General features: G+C 41.3%; 1 protein-coding gene across 1 annotated transcript in view; it reads right to left on the reverse strand.

Moving 5' to 3' along the window:
- XPNPEP2 (X-prolyl aminopeptidase 2) overlaps nucleotides 1-26,753 on the reverse strand; it is a 983,740-nt gene that overhangs the window by 259,122 nt on the left and 697,865 nt on the right. The window contains exon 13 of the mRNA XM_044057066.1: nucleotides 13,168-13,245. Within this exon, the coding sequence (XP_043913001.1) occupies nucleotides 13,168-13,245 (78 nt within the window). The remainder of the gene's footprint in view (nucleotides 1-13,167; nucleotides 13,246-26,753) is intronic.

Raw genomic sequence — 26,753 nt, forward strand, 5'->3', positions numbered from 1 at the left:
GTGTGTGTGTGTGTGTGTGTGTGTGTAATATATATCCAATGTGGTAGAAAATACTTCATATGCATCTCAGCTTTCAAATTTGAAAAAGGAAATTCAAATGTCAGTGACTTTTCCTTAGTCCTCAGAACTCAAATTGCAAGTACCCTTACCCAAAAAGGCACAGTGATATTTCAAAAGCTCAGAAAAAACTGCAAAGTAGCCTCCACAATGGCAATTATTTTTGCTCTTTATAGTTTCACAGAAGACATACATCTAGACATAGGCATCCTTTGTCTTTCTGTACTGTTGTACACAGCCATAATTTGTTCCGTGGCTCTGAGAGATAAAGCAGAGCCCTTAGTGACATGACAGATGGAAGAGCCAGTCCGAGAGGATGAGGGTGAAAGTACAGTACCAGCTCCTCCAATCCAGACTGAGGGAGAGCAGCTTGACTGACTATTTCATCAGCATCAAATCTTGCTTATCTATAGAGAAATGCTAGAGGCAGCATTAGCAGCATGTACAGAGAGTCCACAGTGAGAGGCGCTACCAATGTTTGAACTGGGCATGATACTGCCAGCGAGGACTTCATAGAGGAGTAGAAAAACATTCTCTTTATCACTGCGTCGTCTATGACCCTTTGTCACTGTGTTTGTAACTCAGTACCCAAAGATGTGTGACAAAGAATGAATGGCAATACAGAGGGAAGAGGTTAGTAAGCAAATGTGACAAAGAAAAACAATTGTATACAGAATAAAATTTGGGCTTTTGACATAGCATAAACCCAGTTCTTACAAATATAACCCTCAACTCCCTGATTGTGGGCCAAGCAAACTCTGGCTGCTGAGATATCCTTTTTCAGAAGTATTTATAACAATACATATCCTAACCAATGTTAAATAACCACACTCTAATGGCCTGAAAGGTGGTCTACAGTTATATGGAGGAAGGAATACTTCAAGACTCCCTTAACAGAATGACCCAATGTTATTTAAAGGAGACTTAGTTCTGTCAGCTACCTCATAAGTAATAAGTGATAAGACCATGTGATTCTGCATGTTGTATAGGTCAGTTTCCTTGCTTGGGCAGAAAACGGGATTTTCATACTTACCCGCAACAAGCATCTAAAGACCGTGACATCCAAGCTGATGCATTCAGACTAGTGTGGATTTAAAGAGGGTCAGCAGATCCATGACCAAATCAGAAACACCTCAGTACTGCTGCATCAGGATTACACTTTGTGCTTCACACCTGCTTCCAAACCTACTTCAGAAAAGGTCTCTGACCTGCTTGGGTGGGTTATTTATTTCTTCCCTCATGAGATTCCAGTTTACTGGTAGCTTGGTGCAGAGCTAGATGCCGACACTGTAATAGTGCCACATGTTTGATTGCCACAGTCCCCATTGTTATTATGTGGCTCTGAGGAAGTCACTTAACCAGACATTTCGCCCGGGTTAGAGTTAACCTTGTTAACCCTACGACAGGCTCACCTCGTTAGCATGTGTGTGTGTGTGTGTGTGTGTGTGTGTGTGTGTGTGTGTGTGATATTGGATCAGAATACAGACACACACACACACAGACACACACACACACAGACACACACACACACACACACACACACACACACACACATGCAGCTCTTATATGTATTACTTGAAGTTATGGTTAAACTGGCCCAAATAATTCACATAGTTTGTACCTGGAAATAAGCACCAGAAAGTGCTTTTCAATTACCTTTCTTTTGTTTATCCCAGCACAAACACTAAAACAAACTTCCTTACTAGACATTTTTACAAATGCCATTATCATCTTTCTCAGATGGGGATGGACTCTTAATCACCTCTTTTCTTTTTGACCTTTGCTACCACATCTTAGCCTGCAGTTAACATATTCAGTTAAAATTGGAAAATGAGCTAATTGCAAGGCATTTCACACTCTCTGAATCCATAAAGGCACCTTACTATTTCAGTGGGAGAACCACTTCTGTAATTATCTTATCTGCTGATTACCTCCCCAGAAACCCTTCTTCAGTTAAATTCCTAGGACAACTCTGATCTTGTTGACCCCATCTCTTGACACAGCTCCCCTTCAAAACTTTCTAGCAGGTAAAACTGTATATCCCAGCTGCACGTTTCTATACCTGATGAAGTTCCATTGAGCAATATGGACCAAGGTTATTATCAGTTTTATTTGGTCTGAATGAAAACCCTAAACAGTAGCCTCACACCATTAGTTAGCATTTGGTCAGAGATAGAGGTTTAGGGAGACCTAGGCCTGATGCTTACATCTAGGACATCCAACTTAAAGTCTGCATCTGATTAGTTAAACCCACTCTATAAATCGTAATGAGAAAACACTGAAAGTTTTCCTCTGGAATACATCCCGCTGGCCTATCTAGGCACTATCACTTCAAAACAATTAACTTTTTTTCCCAGCAGACATATGGACTTGCAGCATTTGCCAGCCATGCTGCTTCAGGCACATTACCACCCCCCTCCATCCATACCCTCTCACTGTTATCCTTGACAGCACAAGTAGTTGTAGTTGAACTCCTTATCTTGGGCACTGATAGACGTTAACATCTGTAAATATTTTAGCTGGAATATTATTTAAACAAACAAGACTTTCACAAATACCTTGCAAGAATTTACTTTTTCTCTTTAAGTGCTGTAGTTGGGCATAAGTGTCAAATCCTAGTGGTACAGACTGTTTTGGAAGTATATTCTGCTTCTCTGTATTTAACTATCTTGTTTAGCCCAACTCCATTCTGTTTTTGTGTGTAGTTACATTTATTTCACTGTGTAATATAGGTCAGTTGTATGACTATGTATCTCTGGCCTTTGTCATAGCTGAAAAGGGTCTTTATACCAGTTCACTTATCCACTTAACAAACAATTAATAAATGTTGGCACTATCTGAACCCTTACAGCACCCTATAACTCTGCAAGTCCCCCTTCACCACCCAATGGTGGGGCATTACTCATTACATTTTTGGGAATCATGAGAACAGTCAGTGGGCTTCCCAATCTGTAGTGATAACAATAGGTTCCCCCTTTGGCAGACCTTTGTTGGGAACTGTATCACAAATTTTTCACCATTCTACCTTCAGATTTTTCCTTCCCCTCACTTCTTCCCAGCATGCCTGATGTGTTACTTGACATAGGAAGGTTTATGACAAGAAAAGGGTTTGTGCTGTCAAGATGTACAGGAATTCTACAGTGAAGACACTTCTTGAATATGGACCTTGAATTTTCACTCTTGATTAGTCTGGTACAGTGTAGAGTCCCTGTTCAAAATGTGGCCCCGAGGCTACAGAATGATATGGGTTGTTTATTTATTAATTAATTAATGTGGAAGGTGGACTTGCACCATGACCCTTTTCAGTTATGACATCACCCAGAAGCCCAAAGAACAGTTAAAAGCAAATAATTTGGGTCTCCATGGTAATTCTAAGGCTCATAAATGCAGTCCATGAAACAACAAAACTATAATTATGAATGTGGGGTGATATATATTTAGTCTGGGGCTCCCCCTACTCTGAGATTCAGTGACCTCAGAGTAGTATATAAAGTCTGATGGGTGGTTGTGGGACACATCCCACATATTGACAGTGCACCCTGCAAAACTGTTAAAAAATGTCACAACATTTTTTTTTATTTGCTGTTTAAAAAGCAATCAACATAAAGTTAATTTTTCTCAGCTGCAGAACTGACAGTATATGGTTCCACAGTTGTGCTAGGGAGCCAGTAATGCAGGTTCAAAATCACATTCCATCCCAAGCAGCCTGCCATTGTTAAACAGGCTATCATATCTGGCAGTTCACATTAAGCAAGCAACAATGCCCAACAGGGTATGTGTTACTGTGTAAATAATGCCCGCTCAGGGGTGTGACATGGGCCTCTACACCCCTGGAAGGGCATTCTTTACACAGTAACACACATCATGGAGGGCATTGTTGTGATTAGAGAATGGGCTGTCTGTAAAATTGTGTTTTACTTATTTATTTTTTATTTCTATATTTTTTTTTACATATTTTTGATGTAAAATAGTTCCTCCACCTAATGTTTCAAACTTGCTGCAGTATACGTAAATAGTGTTAGAGGAAGTATTTGACATCCAAAATATAAAAATCCAGATATTTACTTCATTTTTAGTCCCTTACTCCTAAAATTTGTGCTTTGTTGCCAGTTATTGGGGATTGAAGTCATGAAATAATGACATACATTTGAGTTTCAGACTTATTTCCTTCAGAAAATTCATGCCAAAAGAAATTCTGCTATTCAAGCAACTTTGTAATTTTATAACAGCAATATCTATTCCTATTTTGAGCCTTTGTTTCCCCTTTATTTCTTGAGCTAAGAGATGGAGAGGTATGCAGACCTCTTATCTGTTGCTGCTGCCAGTACTCGATCGCTCTCACTTTTCATTCGCACACACACACACACACACACACACACACACACACACACACACACACACACACACACACACACACACACAGACATATGCACACATATGCACACACACACACACACACACACACACACACACACACATAGACATATGCACACATATGCACACACACACACACACACACACACACACACACACACAGACACACCCACACACACAGACACACCCACACACACACACACACACACACACACACACACACACAGACACATGCACACACACACTCACTTTTCTTTCTTTTTTATGGGTCTTTTACTTTTACACTTGCTAAACAACAAAAGCGCTGCTTAGCTAGTGTAAAATAATAGCTCAATCGATGTCACTATCTCTTACATGCGTGTGTACACACAGACAAAGATGTAAGCACACACACCACCTTTCCATTTTTTTTTACACTCACTAAATAGCAAAAGCACTGCTTAGTGAGTGTAAAATAATGGCTGCTGTTAGCTTTCTTTGAGTCCGAGCTCCACAGCAGCTTAATATTCTCCCTTGAAGTAACAGAGTCGTATTTCAGTGGGTATTAACTGTAGATTAACATCCCGCTGGAGAATCGGGGTGTCGATGTACAGGTCTCCTTCCCTAATAATTGGTGTATGGTAATTACAGCACAAATTTATTACACGTTTGGTGGATATACACAGACTAGCAATAATAAAAGCTCAAAATCTAGACAGCAGTTAGCTCAAAACCTAGACAGTAGATTTAGTGTTGCAAGAGGTTGGTACGGAAAAGAAATGCTATTGCAGGGTTTGTCATCAAATATCTGTTCTGCTGAAAAAGTGTGCAAGCCCAGTCAGACATTCCCGGTCAACAAATAAATAAATAAAATCTTTAGTACTGATGTTTATATTCAATAGGACAATAATTCCTCTGTTTGAACATCCGTTCCACAGAATGTTATGCATTTCTGACATAGGCAAGATGATTCCAGCAGGTTGGGGCCACCTTACAAAATGCCCTCTCACATACTGCCAAGTTAAAATAATGCTATTTTATGGATATAGACCCTTGCTTCTTAATTTGAATGTATTATTGCCATGTGGTAGTACTAAATTTATGGACCAAGGGTGAGACAGTATTTTCTATGTCTTCCTGCTCTGCTCTCTCCTGTTTACTCACCATGTGGTACATCACGCAAAAAGTACGTTTTGGTGCTCATTGTTTCTATAGCCGTTACGGGTTTTATGGGCTCAGGTTGCTAACCAACCCTACTCATAGGGTGCACTACACACATTCACATGCACACACTCATACCTAGGACCAATTTAAAGTGTCCAGTATACCTACTGCATGTCTTTGGAACATGAGAGAAAACCAGAGCACCTGGAGGAAACCCACGTGAACACAGGGCATACATGCAGACTCAGCACAGAAACCACTTCAGCCTGGAATCAAACTGGAAAATCTCTTGTTCTGAGGTGACAGTGCTAACTGCTACACCACTGTGCTGCTCTGTTTTCGATGTAATGGTGTTAAAATTAAGGAAAGTGCCATCAAGGCAGGTCTAACAATTGGAAGCAATCCTTTTTCATGCAGCAACTTATTTTTCAAGTCTTGGAAAACTGTTCTGAATGCAGTTATCATGTAGTTATGATTGAGCAGAGCACTTCTCCCTTCTCTTGAAAGTTTAATACAATTAAAAACAAATGTTGGCATTGTGTCAAGCAACATTTTTTGTCATTGCTCATGGCTTTGTGACAAGATTAAAGAATAGTGCAAGACATTTAAACTGCTACTCAGGGGGACAAAAAGTTGCTAGGGGAAACTACAAAATAAACATCCTATAAAAGCAATAATCCACTCCTGGTTGTGGATATCCCAGGATTTACCGATTGGTGTGGTCGGATCACAAGGTCAAAGCCTGAGTGATCAAAAAAACAACCATGGATAAATCCTGGGATACCCACACCCAAGAGTGGATTATTGATATTATACAATGACATTATTTTAAAAAAAGGAATTGCTTACCTTTCTTAAATAATTTCATTAGATAACAGCTTTTTGCATAGTGATGTACTGTGTGTGTATAAGACACGTGTGGCCTCATGCTTGCACAGTACAGTGCAGTAGGGTAGATGGGAATGAAAATGTCTTTGCTTGCCTTTCACTTTTTAAGAACGTGTGGACAAAAGTTTTATAATGGATGTCACAAAACCAGGAGGAAAATCAGCGCACTCTGCAAACCTGCGGGTAGTTGAGAGAAATGGTTACCGCAGTAGCGTACTAGCATATCTCACACCTGGAACACCTCACTACAGATTTTTTTCTAACATAGATGCGAGTGGCCGCATAGTGCTAGATACTGAAACAGGAGGAATCCCTTTGCGGTGCAAACGCACATGCTGGTTCCGGTTCTCAGCCCTATTAATTAACATCCCAAGGAAGAAAGGGTAATAACTATACCCTGGTTTTTTGTTTGGATTTATACCTCTGGTAAACGCTCCTGGGCAGGCAGCATAACATTACTTAAACAGAGCAAATAGTACTATCCCACCCAAACTGAATCCTTGCCTTTTACTTAAAATTAGGCTATAGAATTAGGTAAAGTGGTCTTTAACGCTCACCTACAGCATAGGTTCTCTAAGGCCCTGAAAGCTCTTAGTTGGTGTATCCCCGCTCCGCTTCGCCCTCGCTTCGCTCGGGCTTCGCTTCGCTCCCCTCCATGCCCCCTTATCCCACCCGCCCCCACTATCTCTACTTTTATTTGACTAAAAACCACACCCCTCTTAGCTCTAAGCCAATCGCCCACACCCAATCATCTAACCTATCTCCTCCCACAACTCCATCCAACAGCCTCTATTGCACTACCACTTCCAGGTTCTAAGCACCCTGTTAGATTAATTCTACACTACAAAATGGGTAAAGTAGTGAATCTTGTTATTCCATTTCTATTGCCTCTTTTAATCACTCTTTACTACTTGTCGAGGTATGAAGACCAAAAACTCAAGGGATCCCACTACCCAAAGGACCAAACCTGTAATCTCCTACATCATCTCTCGAAAGAGACCTCTTCTGTTTACTACATAGATACCCTAAGCAAAAAAAGCCTACATCCTACCCAACCATACACAAAGGCAACAACATCTAAACGTGGACTAAAGGTACTATATAAGCTCCAAAGACTCCTATACCATTTGAAGAAATGTATCACCAAAGATGGTGATATACATCCGAACCCAGGCCCATCCACTTATCCTGACTCAGTCTCTTCAATATTAGCCCAAAGATCAGCTAGCTCCCTCCTTATCTTCCATCTTAATCTTAGAAGCCTCAACAACAAGGTTCATAATCTTCATGCCTTGTTAGCCATTCATCTCCCCGACATTATGTGTCTAACAGAAACTTGGCTCAAACCAGTCACAAAGGATGAAGAGATCCTCCCACCTGGGTATAATATTCTCAGGATAGATCGGGGAAAAAAAAGGGGTGGGGGCATAGCTGTCATGTATAAAAGTACCCTTAATATCACCCTGAATCCTATCCAACCACCTAAGGTAGCTAAAGCAGAGTTAATTGCCCTAAAAATATGCTTAAATAACCAAAAAAGTATTAATCTTATTGTAGTTTACATTCCGCCAGGGAATAATTTAGAAACATTTGAGATAATACTAAATTGGATAGCTTCAAACTACCCTCAGGAGACCATTGTACTAGGGGATGTTAATATTGACTGGGCACAATGCTCCGCACAGACCAACCCCATGTCCATTAATCTACATGGCTTCTCCCAAAATATTGTCTCCCCTACAAGAATAGGAACTGCTCTCCAAAAAGAAAGTATAATTGATTGGATTCTTACTAATAAAGAAACACACAAATATACTATTGGGACCCTCCCGAATGATCTCAGTGACCACCACGTCACCTACATAATAAAAAACAAATTCACCAGCATAAACCCCCCTTTATATAGACTTGTCAGAAATAAGAAGAAATTTGTTCCAGCACTATTCCTAACTGAACTTAGATCCTGTAACTGGTCCAAGCTAAAAACCCTGCCCCTTGATGAGAGTGTGACATTTTTTACTGACACATTCCTCAACATTCTTGACTCCCACGCACCTAACAGACGCATCAATACCAAGACTCGGATAGCACCATGGCTAACTAGTGAAACCAAATCCAAAATTAAACTTAGAGACCAGGCCTGGGACAAATGGCGAACTACTAAGGCACCTCAAGATCGCATTAAATTCCAGCAACTTAGAAATGCAACAAAAAAAGACTCCACCCTAGATAAAAAGAACTATTTCTGTCACCTCCAAGATAAGCACCGGAACAATCCAAAGAAGTTTTGGGCAGGCTTAAACAACCTCCTCCACTCAGGGAAAGCGTCTACTCCCACCCCAGAAACACTTATTGGAAAAAACCCAGAAGAGGTCGCCAATACTTTTAACTCCTTTTTCACTGAGACCATTCAGACCCTGGCTAATCAACTTCCCCATCCTTCCTCCCCCCCAACTAAGGTTAATGAGGAATCTCTACCCTTCTTTACTCTCCAGCCAGCTTCCACCTCCTATATTAGATCTCTACTGAAGAAACTTAAACCAACACCCTGTCGGCCGACCGACTCCCAGCTGAATACCTACAAATAGCAGCAGATGTCATAGCATATCCCATCTCAATTCTAATTAACTGAACTATAACTGAGGCCACTATCCCCTCCATTTGGAAAGTAGCCCATGTCATCCCACTTCATAAGGGTGGCTCCTCTACTGACCCATGATAAACTATAGACCTATAGCAATATTGTCGCCAATAGCCAAAATCTTGGAAAGATGTGTTCATAAACAACTCCTTAACCATCTCACCCTAAATAATCTACTGTCCAAATCTCAGCATGGTTTCAGACCCCACCATAGTACGACCACCGCCCTCCTCTCTTTTACCGACTCAATCAATAAAAACCGCAATAACAAAAAAATTTCCTCAGCCCTCTTCCTTGACTTGTCAAAAGCCTTTGACATGGTCAATCACCAACTACTGCTCCACACTCTTGAAACCTTATACCTTGATTATCCGGCCCTTAACTGGTTCAAAGCTTACCTCTCTGGAAGACAACAGGCAGTACGATGGGAAAATAAGCTCTCTCAACTGTTGCCGAATACCATAGGGGTTCCCCAAGGCTCCATACTTGGTCCTCTTCTCTTCTCTGTATTCATAAATGATCTTTACTCAGTCATCCCTAAGGCCACCTGCATCCAATATGCAGATGACTCTACATTGATTTGCTCGGATATCTCCCTCCCTGACCTACAAGTAACAACCCAAAACTGTTTTACTACAGTTGAAAAGTGGCTCTCGGAATGGAAACTCATTCTAAATCCAAAAAAAACCAAGTTACTAGTATTTTTTCCCACCTCAGTTAGTCCATCAGTCCAACTTACACCACAATCCAACAATAGTCCCTTCCTTGTTCAATCTATTAATGGTACCATGATTGAGCCTGTTACCAACACTAAACTATTAGGAGTCACTATTGATAGTAGGCTTAGATTTGATATGCATATCAGTCAAACCATAAAGACTGTAAATAAGAAACTTGGATCCTTGTATAGAATTAAAAACTTTCTAACCCCTACTGCCAAACTAACTATCTCTCGCACGCATTTACTTTCCACTTTATTGTATGCCTCTCCTGTGCTTTCATTCCTTAACAATAGTGAGATCAATAAACTCTCTGCTGCCTACAATCACATCGCCAGATTTGTAGTAGGAGGTCCTTACAGAACTCATCACTGCATTAACCTAAGGAAACTTGACTGGCTAGAACTACCCAATCTTCTCAAACTAAACCAACTCACTGAAGCGTTTAAAATTATTAAGCAACCGGATAAAACCCCCTCCTTGCATAATCTTCTGATTCCATACTCTAATCTAAGCTGTCTTCGCTCCTCACATAGAGTCCTGGTCCAAACCATCAAATCCAACAACTCTGCTGTTGAAGCCCTTTTTGCCAACTCTATAGGAAAAGTCTGGAATTCCCTCCCCAATAATTTAAGACTTACTAAATCCCAATGTCTATTCAAAAATAATCTTAAACAATTTTTTAAAAAACATTGGCTGTGCTCTTGTAATAACCCAGACTAGTTCTCTCTGACACTCAACTAGTAGCATTCTCCACTTGTTTTACTAGGTGTTTTTTTCTTCTTCTTAGTCTAAAGAATTTGTAAACTCACACCCACTAAATTCCACCTCCACTGGTACTTATGAAGTCAAGCTCCCCATTGCCTGACTAGACTCTACAAGGGATGGGTAATAGTAACCTAGAATATCAACTACACTGTATTTTGAATCTGTTATCTATTCACATGGTAGCCAAGTGTATCTAAAACAATTGGGAAGTATTTTTGTGTATCTCTAATTTTGATTATGTGTATCTCTAATTTTACTTATTTGTATTAGGTAGCGTATTTATCTGCATGTAATTGAAAGTGTAACTTTTTCCTCTGTGGAGCTTTTCTCCCCGGGCCTCCGCTGAAAATGGACATGTATCCAGTCGGACCATCCCGGTCAACAAATGTAAAATAAAATAAATAAATAAATAAACATCACCTACTCAATCTCAATTGCTTTTAGTAATAACCATGAAATGACACAAAATAATGGCCAGCAAGGAGCAAGTTAGGAACAGGGATCGAATCTCCAAAAGACTCAACCGTCCTACAGAAGGTCTTGTCCCACAATGCATTATCGTCGCCTTTTCAAAAGTTGAGTACAGCATTGACAATACACCCCTAAGGCCCAGTAGTTCGGGATTTGGTAACTTATGTGAACAACTTACCCCAAATTGTATTTGGAACATATTAAGATGACAAACTTAGGGATATTCTGCAAAATCTGGAACAGTTTCAGTTTGGTTTTACAAATAAAGCACCCAGAGAGACAGAGAAAAGATTGCAGCATACTTTATGCAAATGCACACTAGTCATGTAAAGGAAGACTATAAACTAAGCAAACAAAATGAGAGTAACTTGCAGACCAAACATATTAAGGAAATACAAGAACATTCTGTAAAATTGGGGACAGTTATGTGTTTCATACAATGTTGTGTTCTTGTGTCTTTCGGCTTTTCCCGGTTAGGGGTTGCCACAACGGAACTCCAATCGGCTAATGATTGGCAGTAGATTTTTACATACTGGCTTGCCGGGCCTAATGCACAACCTTCAACGAAGGAACGCCCATTCACATATGTCACCACACAGAAGATGCTCTAACCGAGAATCGAACGGGCAACGTCTAACTGTGAGGCGACAACGCTACCGCAGCACCACCACCGCAGTATATGTGTTTCATACAATATTCTACTTTATTTCATACAAATGCACAATAGCCACTAATGCTCACATTTAAATTGACCACAAGTTATTCTATCAATAACACAGCTAGCCACCCCTCCCAAGAAAAAAAAGCATAAGTATTTCAATTTATTTTGCATTAGTGTGCACTAGCCAGCCCTTAATACCAAACTTTAAGCTGAGCAAATGAAGAACATAAGTTCCCATAGCACAGTTAGCCACCCCCAACCAAAAAATTAAAATTATTTCACACAAATGCACACTAACCAGCCTTTAGAATAACTGAAAAGGACATAGTTACTGCCAACCCTTCCAGAAGGAGCATAGCTATTCAAATGTATTCACAGAAATGCACATTAAGAGTGGAATTTAAACTGACCAAATGAAAAGGGCAAATTACATTCATTCATCCACAGCACAGTTGGCCAACCCTCCCCTCAAAAAAGAATAAAAATATTCCAATTTATTAATACAAATATCCACTTGCCAACCTTTAGAACATAATTTAAGCTGAGCAAATTAAAGGGCAAGTTATTTTAACCCACAGCCCAGCTAACCCCAGCCCACCAAAACAAAAATAGGGCAGAAGAGTACAATGGAAAAAAAAACATAAATGTCCAGTTTCAAAATATTTAAACAAATGTATACACACACACACACACACACACACACACACACACACACACACACACACACACACACACACACACACACACACACACACACTTGTATTTAAATTCCACACGGAATGGTGAAAAGATGAAATGGTGGGATGTCTGAACACCGAAAATGAGTATGCAACAGCTGCATGGTTCAATGCATGCAGGGACACACAGACTGTGTGTTCTTAAAAAAGAATGCTCTTAAAGGATCTGTCTCTAATTTTAGTTAAAGCTTTTCACATTTTAAATACGAAAAATCTTTAAAAGCATGGCTGAACCCCTTTACTGTTTGTACTCAGGGTGGACCGCACCATCCACCCCCCCTTAGTACACTTCTGGGTTGCCAGCAGTATGATCAATCATATTGTCGGTAACCATGCTTCTCAACTATTCACATTTTTGCAGAGCTTCCTTATTTTTTCTAATATTTACCACTGTCTCTCTTTAAATATCCTTCGAATTGCAATAAGGGGCATATTCCAATAGAAAGCCAGCCGGTCCTGAGTGCCTGGACTTCTTTCTGTTGGGATATGCTCAATTTGCAACAGACACACTGATTGACTATCCAATCAGCATGCACATTTTGGAATACCAATGACCTTCTATTGAATAATTGCTAGTTAACGACTGTAATTCGTAGGAAAGTCATGATTAAGCAGCATGCAGACAACAATCTTCTTTTGTTACTTCTAATGTCTGACAGAAGAACACAAAATGGAGAACAGATGTATTTACATGCGCTTTTGATTTACCTGTAATGAGCGAGGGCAGCATTCAGTCCACTGGCAGAGATGGTAGAAAAACTTGGTCCCTTGGAGTACTTCTGTTTGCTGCAATTAGAATACAATGTTCAGAGAAAACATGAGTTAGAACAAAACATTCCTAGCATGAGTACTTTCATGGCAATATTCTGCCATTGTTTAGAAATTCCTCAGCTACATTTTGTCATAACAACTGATTCTGTACAATTGTGTTCCATTAATGTAATATGTGCTTTGAGATTAAGATTCCCTAACATGACAAAACATCACTAGGACCTGTCAGAGGAAAGTAACCACATTTTCACTTTAATAACATAAAGATTTCATTGTGCATACCTGGGCACTGCAGTCAGTTTCTTTAGCCAAACTGCATGTACTGAAGTCTTTTCTTGTAAAAATCCTGGACAACAATTACAGAACACAAAATAAGAGATGACAATGATCAAGTGTGTTTAGACTGGATGGTTCCTTGTTATCCTAACTTACAGTGCTGACCATCTCCAATTTTTACACATTCAATGTAGCCCATTCAATTCTCTTTGATTTGCTACAAAAAATCTAGAAATCCACAAGTTTTATGAGGAACAGACCAAAAAAAGGAAAAGACCAAAACCATGAGACAAAAATCTAGACATTCTGTGAAAATCTGTACAGATGAATGATAGAGACCTGCTCTGTTCCACTTTCTCTATGCTCGGACTTTACTTCACTTCCCTACCCTACTACCATTTTCCACCCACCCATCCCCACTACTAGATTTGAGTTCCAGCCTTTGTATCCTTCAGAAAATGCATGGTAACACAAGTCTTTTTATTCTATCAACTTACTTCAAATAAACAATCCCAAGCTACTTATACATTCAACTCTTAGACAGTGCCTACAACCATTATTAAACATCTGCTAAACAAACTAAAAGTATGATCTACCTCTGCAGATAATTTACAAAGTTGGTTTCTAAAAATAGCAACTATAGAGCTATACAAGAATCATATGTCCCCAAGCTCTGGAAAACGTCACACATCATTCCCCTCTACAAAGGAGGTAATTATATAACTGATAATCTGCTGTACACCAACAAGAACATTTAATTTCTATATAAAAATACCAATCACACATAACCCAAATTACAAAGCCCTCACTGTTGTTTGTTATAAGAACCATAGCAGACAAGCATTTCAGTTTTTCACCCAGTCAGATTTTACTTCCTGATTTCCGGCATACAGCTTCTCTATCCAGTCACACAGACAATGGTTGGTGTAGTATGTGTTTTAGACAAGTTAACCTACATAGTCGATTAGATGGTTAACACCTAATGGTACTCATTTATGTGTCTATAAAAAACACCAAACACACTGACCACAATTATTATATCCTCATAGGTGCATTTATAAGTCTTATAGCATACCAGTTTTTCAAATTTCTCTGATTCAAGTTTTACTACTGACTTTCCTGGCTGTAAACACTCCATTTAATCACACAGAAGCTAGAAGCAAGATAACCATTGGAATATTAAAACCACCAATATTTTAATATATGAGATATTTAAGTTTTAACCAATCAGAATTATATGTTTACGTTTCTATAGAATTAAATGGAATGTTGATTTTGCAAGATAACCATTGGAATATTAAAACCACCTATATTCTAATATATACTCTAAGAGATATTTAAGTTTTAACCAATCAGAATTATATGTTTACGTTTCTATAGAATTAAATGGAATGTTGATTTTTTCTTTGGTTTTGTAATATGTATAAACACAAGATGTATTTATAGATGTTAAGTTGTCATTCTCGCCTTCGTTCTTGCTGGATGGGTTTGGCTCCGACTCGGCCTATACTATAGCTCGAGAGCTATTTTTACCGGCTCGAGGCAGCCCTATATCCCACAATACCATGAGCTAACTCCCCAGATCTCGTTTGCCACTTCACTGCGAGGTTGCATTTTTACCGGCTCAGGTCAGTAAAGAACTCTTTTGTGGAAATTCTTAGTTTTTCACCTATTTTTTTTTCTATCCTTACCTTTCTACTGTAGTTTCACACTAAACCCCTTAGAAAAAGTTGTTAGTAAGCCTTTTCCCACCCCTTTTCTTAGTCAAACTTTTCAGGGCCTTAGTTTTTCTATAGATTCTTTAGTGTGTGTGGTTGTGTTTGTTAGTCAGCCTCTTTCTTTAAAGGGTTGAGTGAGAGTGTGAGTGCTGACTACTGGTTGTTAGTGTCCTATCATTATGTCTAAGGACACAAATGTTTCAGGGTTCAAGAAGTGTGACTCGTGCTGTCAGAAAATGTCTCTGACAGACGGTCACACTTCTTGTGTTTATTGTTTAGGACCCTTGCACCTGCAGGACTCTTGTTCCATTTGCCACGGTTTTAGCCCAAGAGTCCTGCAGGAGCGCCGCAATAAATTGATCTTGAGGGGCTTATTAAAGCCTGAAGATTCCCCAGCTAAGTCCGGCTCAGGGAAGCCTTCCAAGCCCGCCAAACCCTCGGCTCCAGCTTCTGAGTCGACGGCTGGCACAACCGATTCTGCTTTGACATCGGCTCGAGTCGGAGCCGATGCGAGCAAGACTCCTTCCGTTCCGAAACCCTTATCAGAGCCGACAACAGCGTGCAAGCGCTCTAGGTCACCCTCCATAGAATCTGTCCATTTGGCTCCAGGATCACCCTTATTATCGGAGCGGAGCCATAGGACTCATTCCTCCAGGTCTTCCAGGCTTTCTGACCATGACCTTGAGAGGGTGGTTAGCAGACTCCTCAAGTCTCAAGCACTGGCCCAAATGCTCCAAAGCCCATCTCACCAGACTGTGGCTCCTTCGGTACCAATTTTAATTCCTCCTCCAACTCTTCAACTGAGTTCGGAGCCGGAGTTTGTTGGAACCGGGACCTTGCCCACGTCGGAGCCGATACTGCCACCTTTGGCCCCAGCGTCGTCATCTCCAATCTCTTCATTGGCACCGTCCATGGAGGGATCCGGGCGCCGAGACTCCCTCATTGGTTCCGAGGGGGCGAGTGGCATCGGACCCTTGTCCGACCCCATTCTCCCTCTTGGAGCATCGGCGCTGGTTAGTTCAGCCCCGACATCAGCCTCGGAGCATTCTCTGTCAGTGCCGGGAGCAGTGCTGGTATCCTCGGAACCAGGACTTTCTTCTGTGCATCATAGGGGAGCCTTTGAGGTGATGAGGAGCGTGCTAGATCTGGTGTCTGCTCCAAGGTTAGTTCCTTCAGCTCCTCCCTCTACAGTGCCTGTTACAGTCTCTGGCCATCCTCTTGCAACCGATACCAGAGATCCAAAGCTGCAGGTACCCACTTTGGGTGTCTCTTCTTCGTCCAAGGCCTCCCCTGATGCTTCAGGGGAACCCCCTAGGAAAAGAAAGTGCAAGAGGAAGCACGTAGACTCCCCTGAGTCTATCACTTCTGACACCGACTTGGATGTCAGAGGGTTCCCCAAGATCCCCCTCTGAGGATGTCTCATTTTCAGACATCCTAGAAATGCTGAGACAGAGGGGAAATTGGTCCACCCTCAAACCTTCTGAGGACGAGTCGGTTTACCTTGATGCTTTTGGATCTCACCCTTCCACCTCCTGGGTGTCCCCTCCTTTCGACCCACTGATGGACATAGTGGCCATAAAGGCATGGGCAGCTCCTGACTCGGTGGAACCTACCCCTAGGAGGCCTTCTAAATTTATTTCTGCTCCAGTAGACAAACCATTTCTGACCAAAGGTGTCTCGGTAGATGCTATGGTGGTAGCAGCCGCCACTAAGAAGGAATTAGCTGATCCTTCTGTACCTGTTCATCCTCCTAATAAAGAGTCCAGGACTATGGACAGGTACAGTAAGCGGACATTTGCTTCAGTGACCTTTACCATGCGGTCGCTGAACTATTTATGTCATTTCACCCGCCTTCAGAGAGATTTTCTCAAAGAACTGGGTGAAACCATACAGGATCCTTCTGCTGCGAGGTATCAGGACAAGATTAACTCCCAGCTGGCTATCCTGAATTCCATTGCCAACTCCTCCATACGGCTTATCTCTTATGCAGCCGATGGAGCGAGTAGGGCTGCAGGCACAGGTGTTGCATTGAGACGTCACGCCTGGATGCGACTCTGTAATTTTGCTGATCCCTTCAAGGCATCCTTCACCAACACCCCCTTTGATGGTTCAGAGTTGTTTGGACCTCAGGTGAAGAATACCCTCACCAGGTGCGAGGAAGATGGTAAGACTCTCTCTGCCATGGAAGTCCACTTTTCCACACCATCTAGACCATACCCTAAAGGTCAGAAGGGTGTAAAATTGTGGTTCCGCAAACCACAGGGAGTCATGCCTGTCGCACATGGTGAACTTCCCCCCAGAGGCAGAGTGGGTAACAATAATAGATGCCACCCCAGGGGCAGAGGGGGTCCACAGAACCAGGGTTCCAGGGAATCCTTCCCTGACCAACCCTTTCAGCATCCCTGAGAAGCTGCCCGACTGTCCACCTTCAGAGGCAGTCAGGGGAAGATTATCTCTGTACCCGGAAGCCTGGCAATCCCTCTCTCAAGACAAATGGGTACAGTCGATCATATCCGAGGGTTACAAAATCCCCTTCTTTTCCCCTCTGATCCAACCGCCAAGACCCCTCCCAGATGTACCACCCAGACAAAGGGGTCAGGCACAGCTAGAGATAAAAAAGCTGTTAGAAAAAAGAGTCATCCAGGCAGTCCCAGCAGACCAGCTAGGATCCGGAATCTACTCCAGGTTCTTTTTGGTACCAAAAAAGACAGGAGACTGGAGACCCATTTTGGACCTCAGCAGACTGAACAAGTCTGTGCAGAAGACAAAATTTCGGATGGTAACGCTGCAGTCCATTCTGCCCTTCTTGGGCAGAGACAACTGGATGTGCTCGTTAGACCTTCAGGACGCGTACTATCATGTAAAGATACACAGGCGCTCCAGGAGGTTTCTCCGCTTCTGGCTGGGAGCCAGTCATTACCAATTCAGAGCCCTGCCCTTTGGTCTCACCACAGCCCCCCGGGTGTTCACCAAATGTTTGGCAGTGGTCATGGCTCACCTGAGACAAAAAGGATTCCAGGTGTTTCCATACTTATTACACCATTCGCATTTGCAACAAACTAGGTATTTCCATATATTTCGCAAAATCCTCCTTGTCGCCTTGTCAATGTATAAACTTCATAGGCGCCGTGTTAAACACCACAGAAATGTCTGCAACATTACCACCTCAGAGAGTGACAGACATACGGTGGAATGTTCAGTTACTGTTTCAGTCCAACAGAATTCAAGTCAAGTTAGTACTGAAAACATTAGGCCTCATGGCAGCGGCGATTCTCCTTCTCCCCTTAGCCCGCTTCCAAATGAGAATTCTCCAGTGGATGCTTTTTTCTCAGTGGTCCTTTCAATGGCTCCCAATGACTCACAACATTTTGATAACCCCAACTTGCAAAAAACACCTCTCCTGGTGGATGGTCTCCCCTCAACTTCTTCAGGGCAGACCCTTTGTTCTTCCCCCTCCAGTTGCCACTGTGACAACGGATGCCTCCCTGATCGGGTGGGGGGGGGCACTATCATGGCAGGACTGTCCAGGGCACATGGCAACAATTAGAATGCCACCTGCACATAAATGTCCTGGAGATGAGAGCAGTGCTTTTATCATTGCAAGCCCTTCAGGACTCTCTTCCCATGGGGACTATAGCAGTTCAAATGGACAATATGTCTGTAGTGTGGTACATAAACAAGCAGGGCGGAACAAAGTCCTACCCCCTATGTTGAGAAGCACTCAGACTTTGGCAGTGGACGATCTCCTCTCAACGGTTTCTGATAGCAATGCACATCCCCAGGAGGTCCAACGTCATAGCGGACAGACTGAGCAGAACAATTCTCATGCCTCACGAGTGGTCTCTAAATCAAGCCGTAGTAGAGAGAATTTTCCAGAAGTGGGGCCAGCCTTGCTGCGACCTTTTCGCAACACCTCAAAACAGCAAGTGCCTCGACTTCTTCACACTCTTCCCTCTACCAGGCCATCCCCCCAGAGACGCTCTTGTCCACGATTGGCCTCGGGGTCTTCTATACGCTTTTCCCCCTTTTCTGTTGATTCTGCAGTAAATTCAGAAAGCAACCGCATTGAGATCCAGAATGATCCTCATTGTCCATACTGGCCTCGACAAGTATTGTTTCCGTTCCTGCACCGTTATCTACTGGAACAGCCCGGGCATCTGGAACCATTTCCAGACCTTTTGATCCATCTGACGGGCAAGCTGCACCAGTCTCTTCTGTCCCTCAACCTCACAGCTTGGTTGCTCCACTTCCAACTATAGCCAGGCTTCCCTTTATTTCTCTTCCTGTCCGTGATATCATCCTTGCCTCCCATAAGTCCAATACTAGGAAGACTTATGCGAGTAAATGGAAGCGTTTTTCGTTCTGGGCAGAAGCTAGGTCCTTAGATCCTTTTAATGCACCAATTCATAAAGTTCTAGATTTTCTGATGGAGCTTTTTTATTCAGGGTCATCGTCGGCCACTATCAGAGTACAACTAGCGGCCATTGCCAATTTTCAGGTAGGGCTCTCGGAAACCAATATTATGTCCCATAAACTCTGTAAAGCTTTCCTCAAGGGCATCTTCTTGCTCAGACCTCCCATTAAGGATCCTCCTCCACAATGGGATCTAAATTTAGTGTTAACTTCATTAATTCTCCCTCCCTTTGAGCCTGCAGCTTCTTGTTCCCTCAAGCTTCTCTCTTGGAAAACTCTGTTTTTGGTGGCTATAACATCTGCCAGAAGGGTGTCGGAACTTCAGGCCTTGTCTGTCCATCCCCCTTATTTGGGTAGCTCTCAGAACGAATCCTTCCTTTCTACCAAAAGTTTCTTCTGAATCAAATCTAAATCACACTATTGACTTGCCTGTTTTCTTCCCCAATTATTCAAACAGAGCTGAACAGAAACTACATTCCTTGGATGTTCATCGTCAACTGCAGTATTATCTAGACAGGACAAAACAATTCAGAAAATCAGAACAGCTCTTCCTCTCTTATGCTGAAGGAAAGAAAGGACTTCCAGTATCAAAGGTAACTCTTTCCAGATGGTTAGCATCCATCATTACCTTTGTCTATGAGTTGAGACACAAACAACTTCCTTCAAGACCTAAGGCTCATTCAACCAGGGCACTATCAACCTCAACAGCCTTTCAAGCAAGGTTATCATTAGATGCCATTTGTGCAGCAGCTACATGGGCTTCTTAACATACTTTTATTACCCATTACAAACTTGATATAGCTTCCAGAAATAGAGCTGACTTTGGTTCCACCATACTCAGGAGTCTGTTCCGTTGAGCCACCCAGGACCAAGGTGCTAGGGACGCTGTCCCATCCAGCAAGAATGAAGGCGAGAATGACAACTTAACATTAAGAAGTTATGTACCTACCATAACATTCCATGTTAGTTGTCTTCTTCTCGCCTTCTTTCTTGTGTCCCTCCCTCCTGCCCCCTAGCATGGACAGACTTGAAGGTCTCTGAGTCCTTCTCTTTCATGATACATAGTTATTCAGGGTTACCCCTATCATGAGTATTACCAGCAGGAAGACCATATTTTCATATAATGGCTTATTTTTTTTTTTTGGTAACAATAAAACTATACTATGTGTTAGCTGTCAATGAGATCTGGGGAGTTAGCGCATGGTATTGTGGGATATAGGGCTGCCTTGAGCCGGTAAAAATAGCTCTCAAGCTATAGTATAGGCCGAGTCGGAGCCGAGGATCGGCTCCGAACCCATCCAGCAAGAAAGAAGGCGAGAAGAAGACAACTAACATGGAACGTTATGGTAGGTACATAACTTCTTATTTCTTTACATAAGCACAGTGCAAATCTGTTGATTTACATAAACTTTACCAAATGAAGATTTGCTGTTACTAAGAAGTGAAGCTATTTTTAATCATAGCAAGTAGATTTGTTGTTTCGGTATGAAGAATGTGAAGCTGTTTTTATTCACAAAAGTGAAGAAATTTTGATTACAATAAGACGTTTTACTATGTATTACTATTGTTTGGAATTTAATTTACAAATATTCCTTACTACTTCTGCTTGGTGTTTTAGCTTAGCTTGAACAGCTCAAAAGGCACCTGTCCCTAAAAAAAATATTGTCCCATACATAGGTCTCCATGTTGTCGATGTGTCTAATTGACACACCGTATTTGGTCCAATTGACTTCACAACACAATTATGTTGTTGTCACCTCTCTCACTGGAAGTGACAGTCCAAATACATCTTAAAATGGGTACATGTTCCCAGTGTTTACTGTTGAAGACATGGATAGCTATGGTTCCTCCCTATACATTCCTGTACATCCCTACCTTCTTGTCACTTTGTTTTTCTCCCTGCTTGCTCTCCATTTCACCACTGTTCTATCATCCCCTTTTTCTTTTCTTTTCTTTAAAGAAACATTGTTGCACGATGGTGTGGGAAGCACACCATTGCTCAGCAATATTAAGCAATAGTAGGTGAGGTGAATATATGTAAAACTATAGTACATACACTTCAAAGTTATACCACTACCCTATTTCGAAGCCGATACCATTGCACCTTCAAAGTCATACATTAAGCCATTATGCCATAGAGTCAGTTAATGAGCAGCTGTATTCAACTGAATTTATATCAGTTTCCATATTTTCCCCTTTTAAGTGCTTTTGCGTGACACTGTATATCACATACCATCTCTTACCAGTGTAAAAATGCATTAGTATGCATTTTTCTTTATTCACAGCTGCAATGACATGTGTAGGATATTAGACTAGAGTACATATGGCCCTGAGTTCTAGTTCTGGATGTGTTATAATGTTTTTTGTATTACAGCATATTGTACTGGCTGCCATATTTTGTGATACCAGTTGCTCCCCTTCGTGCGATGTATATTTTAATGCTATTATTGTCACACAAGAAAACCCAAGCTGGAACTATATTTTTTTATCTTATCACAGATGTGTAAATGGTGTATGTGCATTGGTTACTAGTGGGCAAACCAAAGTATTTGTCTTAAAGTGTCTGCACGAAGCTAGGCGGGACACAGCATTTCAGATGCATCTCACTATGATATTATTGTTGCTGGTGGGAAACACATGCTGTTTCACATGTAATGCTTTCTGGCCTGCTGCAATGTAACTATTTCAACCATCACCCTGCATCTTCTGTCGCATTTTCCCCATTTATTGTATTTTATGCAGTGTCTGAGAGCTGCTGTGTACCTCACACGAATGTGAACAATTGGTAACACAAAATATGGCAGCCAGCACAATATGCTGCAATACAAAAGACATTATAACTCATTTAACATACAGGACCACACAGTAAGTTGATTATCATTGAGTGTAAAGCATAATCAACAAAAAGTGTTAACTGGAGTGTTGTCACACCTATATAAACATCTGTAGTTTCATAAATTGTCATGTAGTGCGTGGTCCTGGTTTTGCTCAACAGATCAACCCCCACTCTACATTTACGGTCCCAATGGTACCAGGTTCAAATTTGGCATCATGTAATCATTTGATTTTGTCATTTGGATATGTGTTTACAGTTTGGCATACTGTTTAACAGGAACATACATTTTCCAGTGTGCATTTGTGCACAATATTAACAGGAAATGGAAACAAGATAAATAAGCACACCTGTGCCTTTCAATTGCTTGTCGATGCTGCATATTGCACATCACCGCACAATAAACCTGTAAAGAAAAGAAATAGGGAAGATAGGAAAATGGTGAAACTTGGAGCAAGCAGGGGAAAAACAAAGTGACAGGAAGGTAGGAATGTGCAGGACGCCGAGTGTAGGGAAGAACCATAGCTGTCCATTTCTTCAACAGTAACAATTGGGCACATATACACATCTTAAGATGTATTTGTACTTTTATCCCCAGAGACAGGGTTGACACCAACACAGTGGCATTGTGAAGCCAATTGGACCTCATTAGGTGTGTCAAGTAGAAACATATGCAAAATGAAGAGCTACGTATGAGACAATACTTTTTTTGGGGACAGGTACTCTTTGTTTTTTAAAGGAGAGAGTAGAATGTTGGGGGGGCATAGGCAATTCTGGGGAAGGCAAGCTGGGAAGGTGAGGAAGAATTTGCAGACAGATAAGACATAGAAGACAATGTCAGGGTCAGTGAAGGACACAAGAGGGGGGTGAACACTTTGGTTGGGGTGGGGGTAGGGGATTTGTGGGTCTATGGATGTCGTATTTGGTGACAGTGAGAATCAAGTCCTCACTCAATTGCCTGTCATCACTGTCAGCTGACTGTGCCAATGGCTAGTGTCTGACATCTGTGTCTCCTTGTGTTATTCATTATGGCCATGGAGAGCAGTCTCTCCACTCATTGTAATCATGCACCAAATGTGTGGCACACAATGCTACACACCAAACCAATCAGTTCAGCTCAGATGACAAGATCACCACCCCTGCCTCTGCCCTCAGAGAGAACCATAGGCCTATCAGCTGGCACAGAACTATCTAAGGGTGCAGGTAGAGCAGAGGCTGCAGGGGGGTGCTGCCCAGAAGTACTGATCCTTGGTGCTGTAGCCAGTGGAGGGTAAGTAGGTGTTCCAGGGGGAACTGTCCTACCTTGCTGTGCTGTAGTAATATGTAACAATATAGAAATCAAATAATTAAATACAAATAACATAGAACAATGTACAAAGGTAAAATGATAAATATAACACACATAATATAATGCAGATGTAATAAAACAAACTGATAAAAAGAGGAGTGGTGGGGTGAGAGAAAACAAAAGGGAATATTAGTAACCGCACGGGTAATATACAAGCTTTCTACAAATAATGTACAATATCATGTTACATTTCACATATAACAAGACCAAATGCTATGAATTGGGTAATGTATTTATTACATTGAATACTATCCTTTGGCTAAGACAGATACACCACTATGGATCAGATAGCATCTTCAACATATGCATGTTGAATGTACAATGTTAACATTTGACAGGAGGCCATCTGGTGCACTGCTAGGAAGGTCTGCACCTATACTGCTATCATTATGAATAAGTAACACTACTCAATGTTACTGTAGACAGCCTAAAACATTATTTCAATGTGCTGTCCTTACATGTGTGGAGTGTGTTATCCAAAAACACAAGCAGGGACCAATACAATTGTACTATACTTTCTAATAGGAATACGCAAGAATGGCAGCACTTTTTCCTTTTATAGTGTTATAAGTACAGGCTCTGTTATAATGCTAACAATTTGCAGCATGCTCTTGCTGTTCCTGGTGTATATATAATAATTTACACTGCAATATGTATGTCAGCTGATTGCAATATGTATGTCAGCTGAAACATATCTTTTGTAGTTTGTAAGTGTATTTTAACAAATGGCAACTCCTTTCTACCCTGTAATACCCGATTACTTTCCTATACATTCTAATACATGCCAACTACTGCATTACACTGGACAAGTGCATGCTCACAATGATACAAGTGTTTAACACATTAAGCTGGAGTTATGATACAAGTGTTTGACACATTAAGCTGGAGTTATGATACAAGTGTTTAACACATTAAGCTGGAGTTATTCCTAATGGTAAAATGCCAGTACCTTTTGAAGCATACATACCACTTGCATCTCTAATCCTTCTCAGTCATCCCTCATAGGCTCACACATTTAGTGTTCTCTCCGCATTATAAACACATTAAGGTCAGCAATCAGAAACAGATGCAGCTGATTTATGATTCAAGCAGTGCCTGTGTGTGATACTCACTCATCTCTGGAGTGCCATCACCCCTACATTCATCAATCCAAAATCGAGGTCCCGGTAGTGATTTCTACACTGTTCACCAGTGCAGAGGATACCGGTAACAATGGACAGATCCAGGGCCAAACTATTCCATACATCCAATTTGTAATCCAATCGATGATAGTGCTCCTGCAACAGCTGGGGACCATAATCATTCACTAGGAGTCCAACAAATACTTTGGACTCCTGCACACCCCACTTTTGAGAATTAAATCTTAGTCCTTCACCCTGAATGCCAAAGATCTTTAATGCAGATGAACACCAATGTACAAAGGGATCTCCTGCCAATTACAGCTATGACAGTTACTAGAAATACGGAACATTGAGACCTGCATCATTTGAAAATGGTGCATGCTGCTTCCCATCTCACAAACACAGGCAACATGTTTGTGTGCTGTTAGTAATACACAATATTTGGGATAATACAGATATGATGAAAACTGCCTCAACCATCACAATAAGACATATTACATATGAAATACTAGCACAACTGCTAACATTAATTGTGTGAAGTGGGGTACCATTAAAAAAGGACAAGATTCAGCAGTATCACAACCCCGCACCTTAGCTATGACACCCCTACAATTGCAGGTGTTCGCAATACATGAATGTAGATATACAAGTGTAGGATTCATTGCATTAGTAGCTATTACAAGGACTCATTACATAACAAGCCTGCATTACTTCTATTCAAACCCAGGACCCTCTGTACTAGCTAATGACACTTAACTCCTCACAACACAGGAGAAGTTACATAGCCCGTGCCTACATTTGTATGCAATGTAAGGTTCATGCAGGTTCACTAGTCAAAGTCAAAGTAAACTTTATTGTCATTTAGAATGACACACGTGTAGCCTAAATGAAATTTTGTGCATCAGCTCAATTCTTGAGCGTACAAAGAAAGTGAAACAACACATACAAGTAGAGGAATAAACATAACTAACAAATACAATATTATGCTCAATACATGCAAAAAAGAGCAGAGACATTTACCAACACTCATATACAAAAACAATACTCTCCCCTGAGTTAAATGAACTACCCTAATCAAAGTTATTTGTCTACTATTGCACTTGAGTGAGTTAGATAACACTGACTATGAATATAATAAATAAATAAATATTGCACTTACTTGGAATATATGTACAAATAAATAAAACTTGACTTATTATGTGTCTAGACACCTGATACTAGTACCCGGGTTCAGAAGTCTAAACACTGTATGATAGAAACTGTTACTGAATCTTGTAGTCCCACAGCGGATGCTGCAGTTATCTCCTGCCTGGTGCCAGATGCTTAAACCAGTCCATGCACACGATGCATGTTGTCCTGCATTATTTTGGTGGCCTTTTGGATGTTTCTTGCAGAATAAAGATATATCACTGGAAGACTGGAACCTGTTACCTTCTCACTGTGAAGTTGCAGGTGAGGATGCTCTCTACACTGTGAAGTTACAGGTGAGGATGCACTTTACGGCACCTCTGTAGAAGGTGGAGAGAATATGAGGAGGAAGCTTAGCTTTTTCCAGCCTTCTTAAAAAGTGGAGGCTTCGGTGCATGTTCTTTACCAGTTGGCTGGTGTTTCCTGACCATGACTGATCCTCTGATAAGTGTACACCTAGGATTTTCATACTCTTAACCCTCTTAACACTCTCACCATTGATCCTGATCACGGGGTGGTTTGTTCTCCTTTTCCTGAAGTCAATGATAATCTCTTTGGTCTTACTTACATTCAGGTCAAGGTTGTTCCCTCACACCAACTGATCAGAGATGGCACCTCATCTTGTA

The sequence above is a fragment of the Protopterus annectens genome, chromosome 15.part0, assembly GCF_019279795.1.
Source record: "Protopterus annectens isolate FY-2018-M chromosome 15.part0, PAN1.0, whole genome shotgun sequence".
Taxonomy (NCBI): Eukaryota; Metazoa; Chordata; order Ceratodontiformes; family Protopteridae; genus Protopterus; species Protopterus annectens.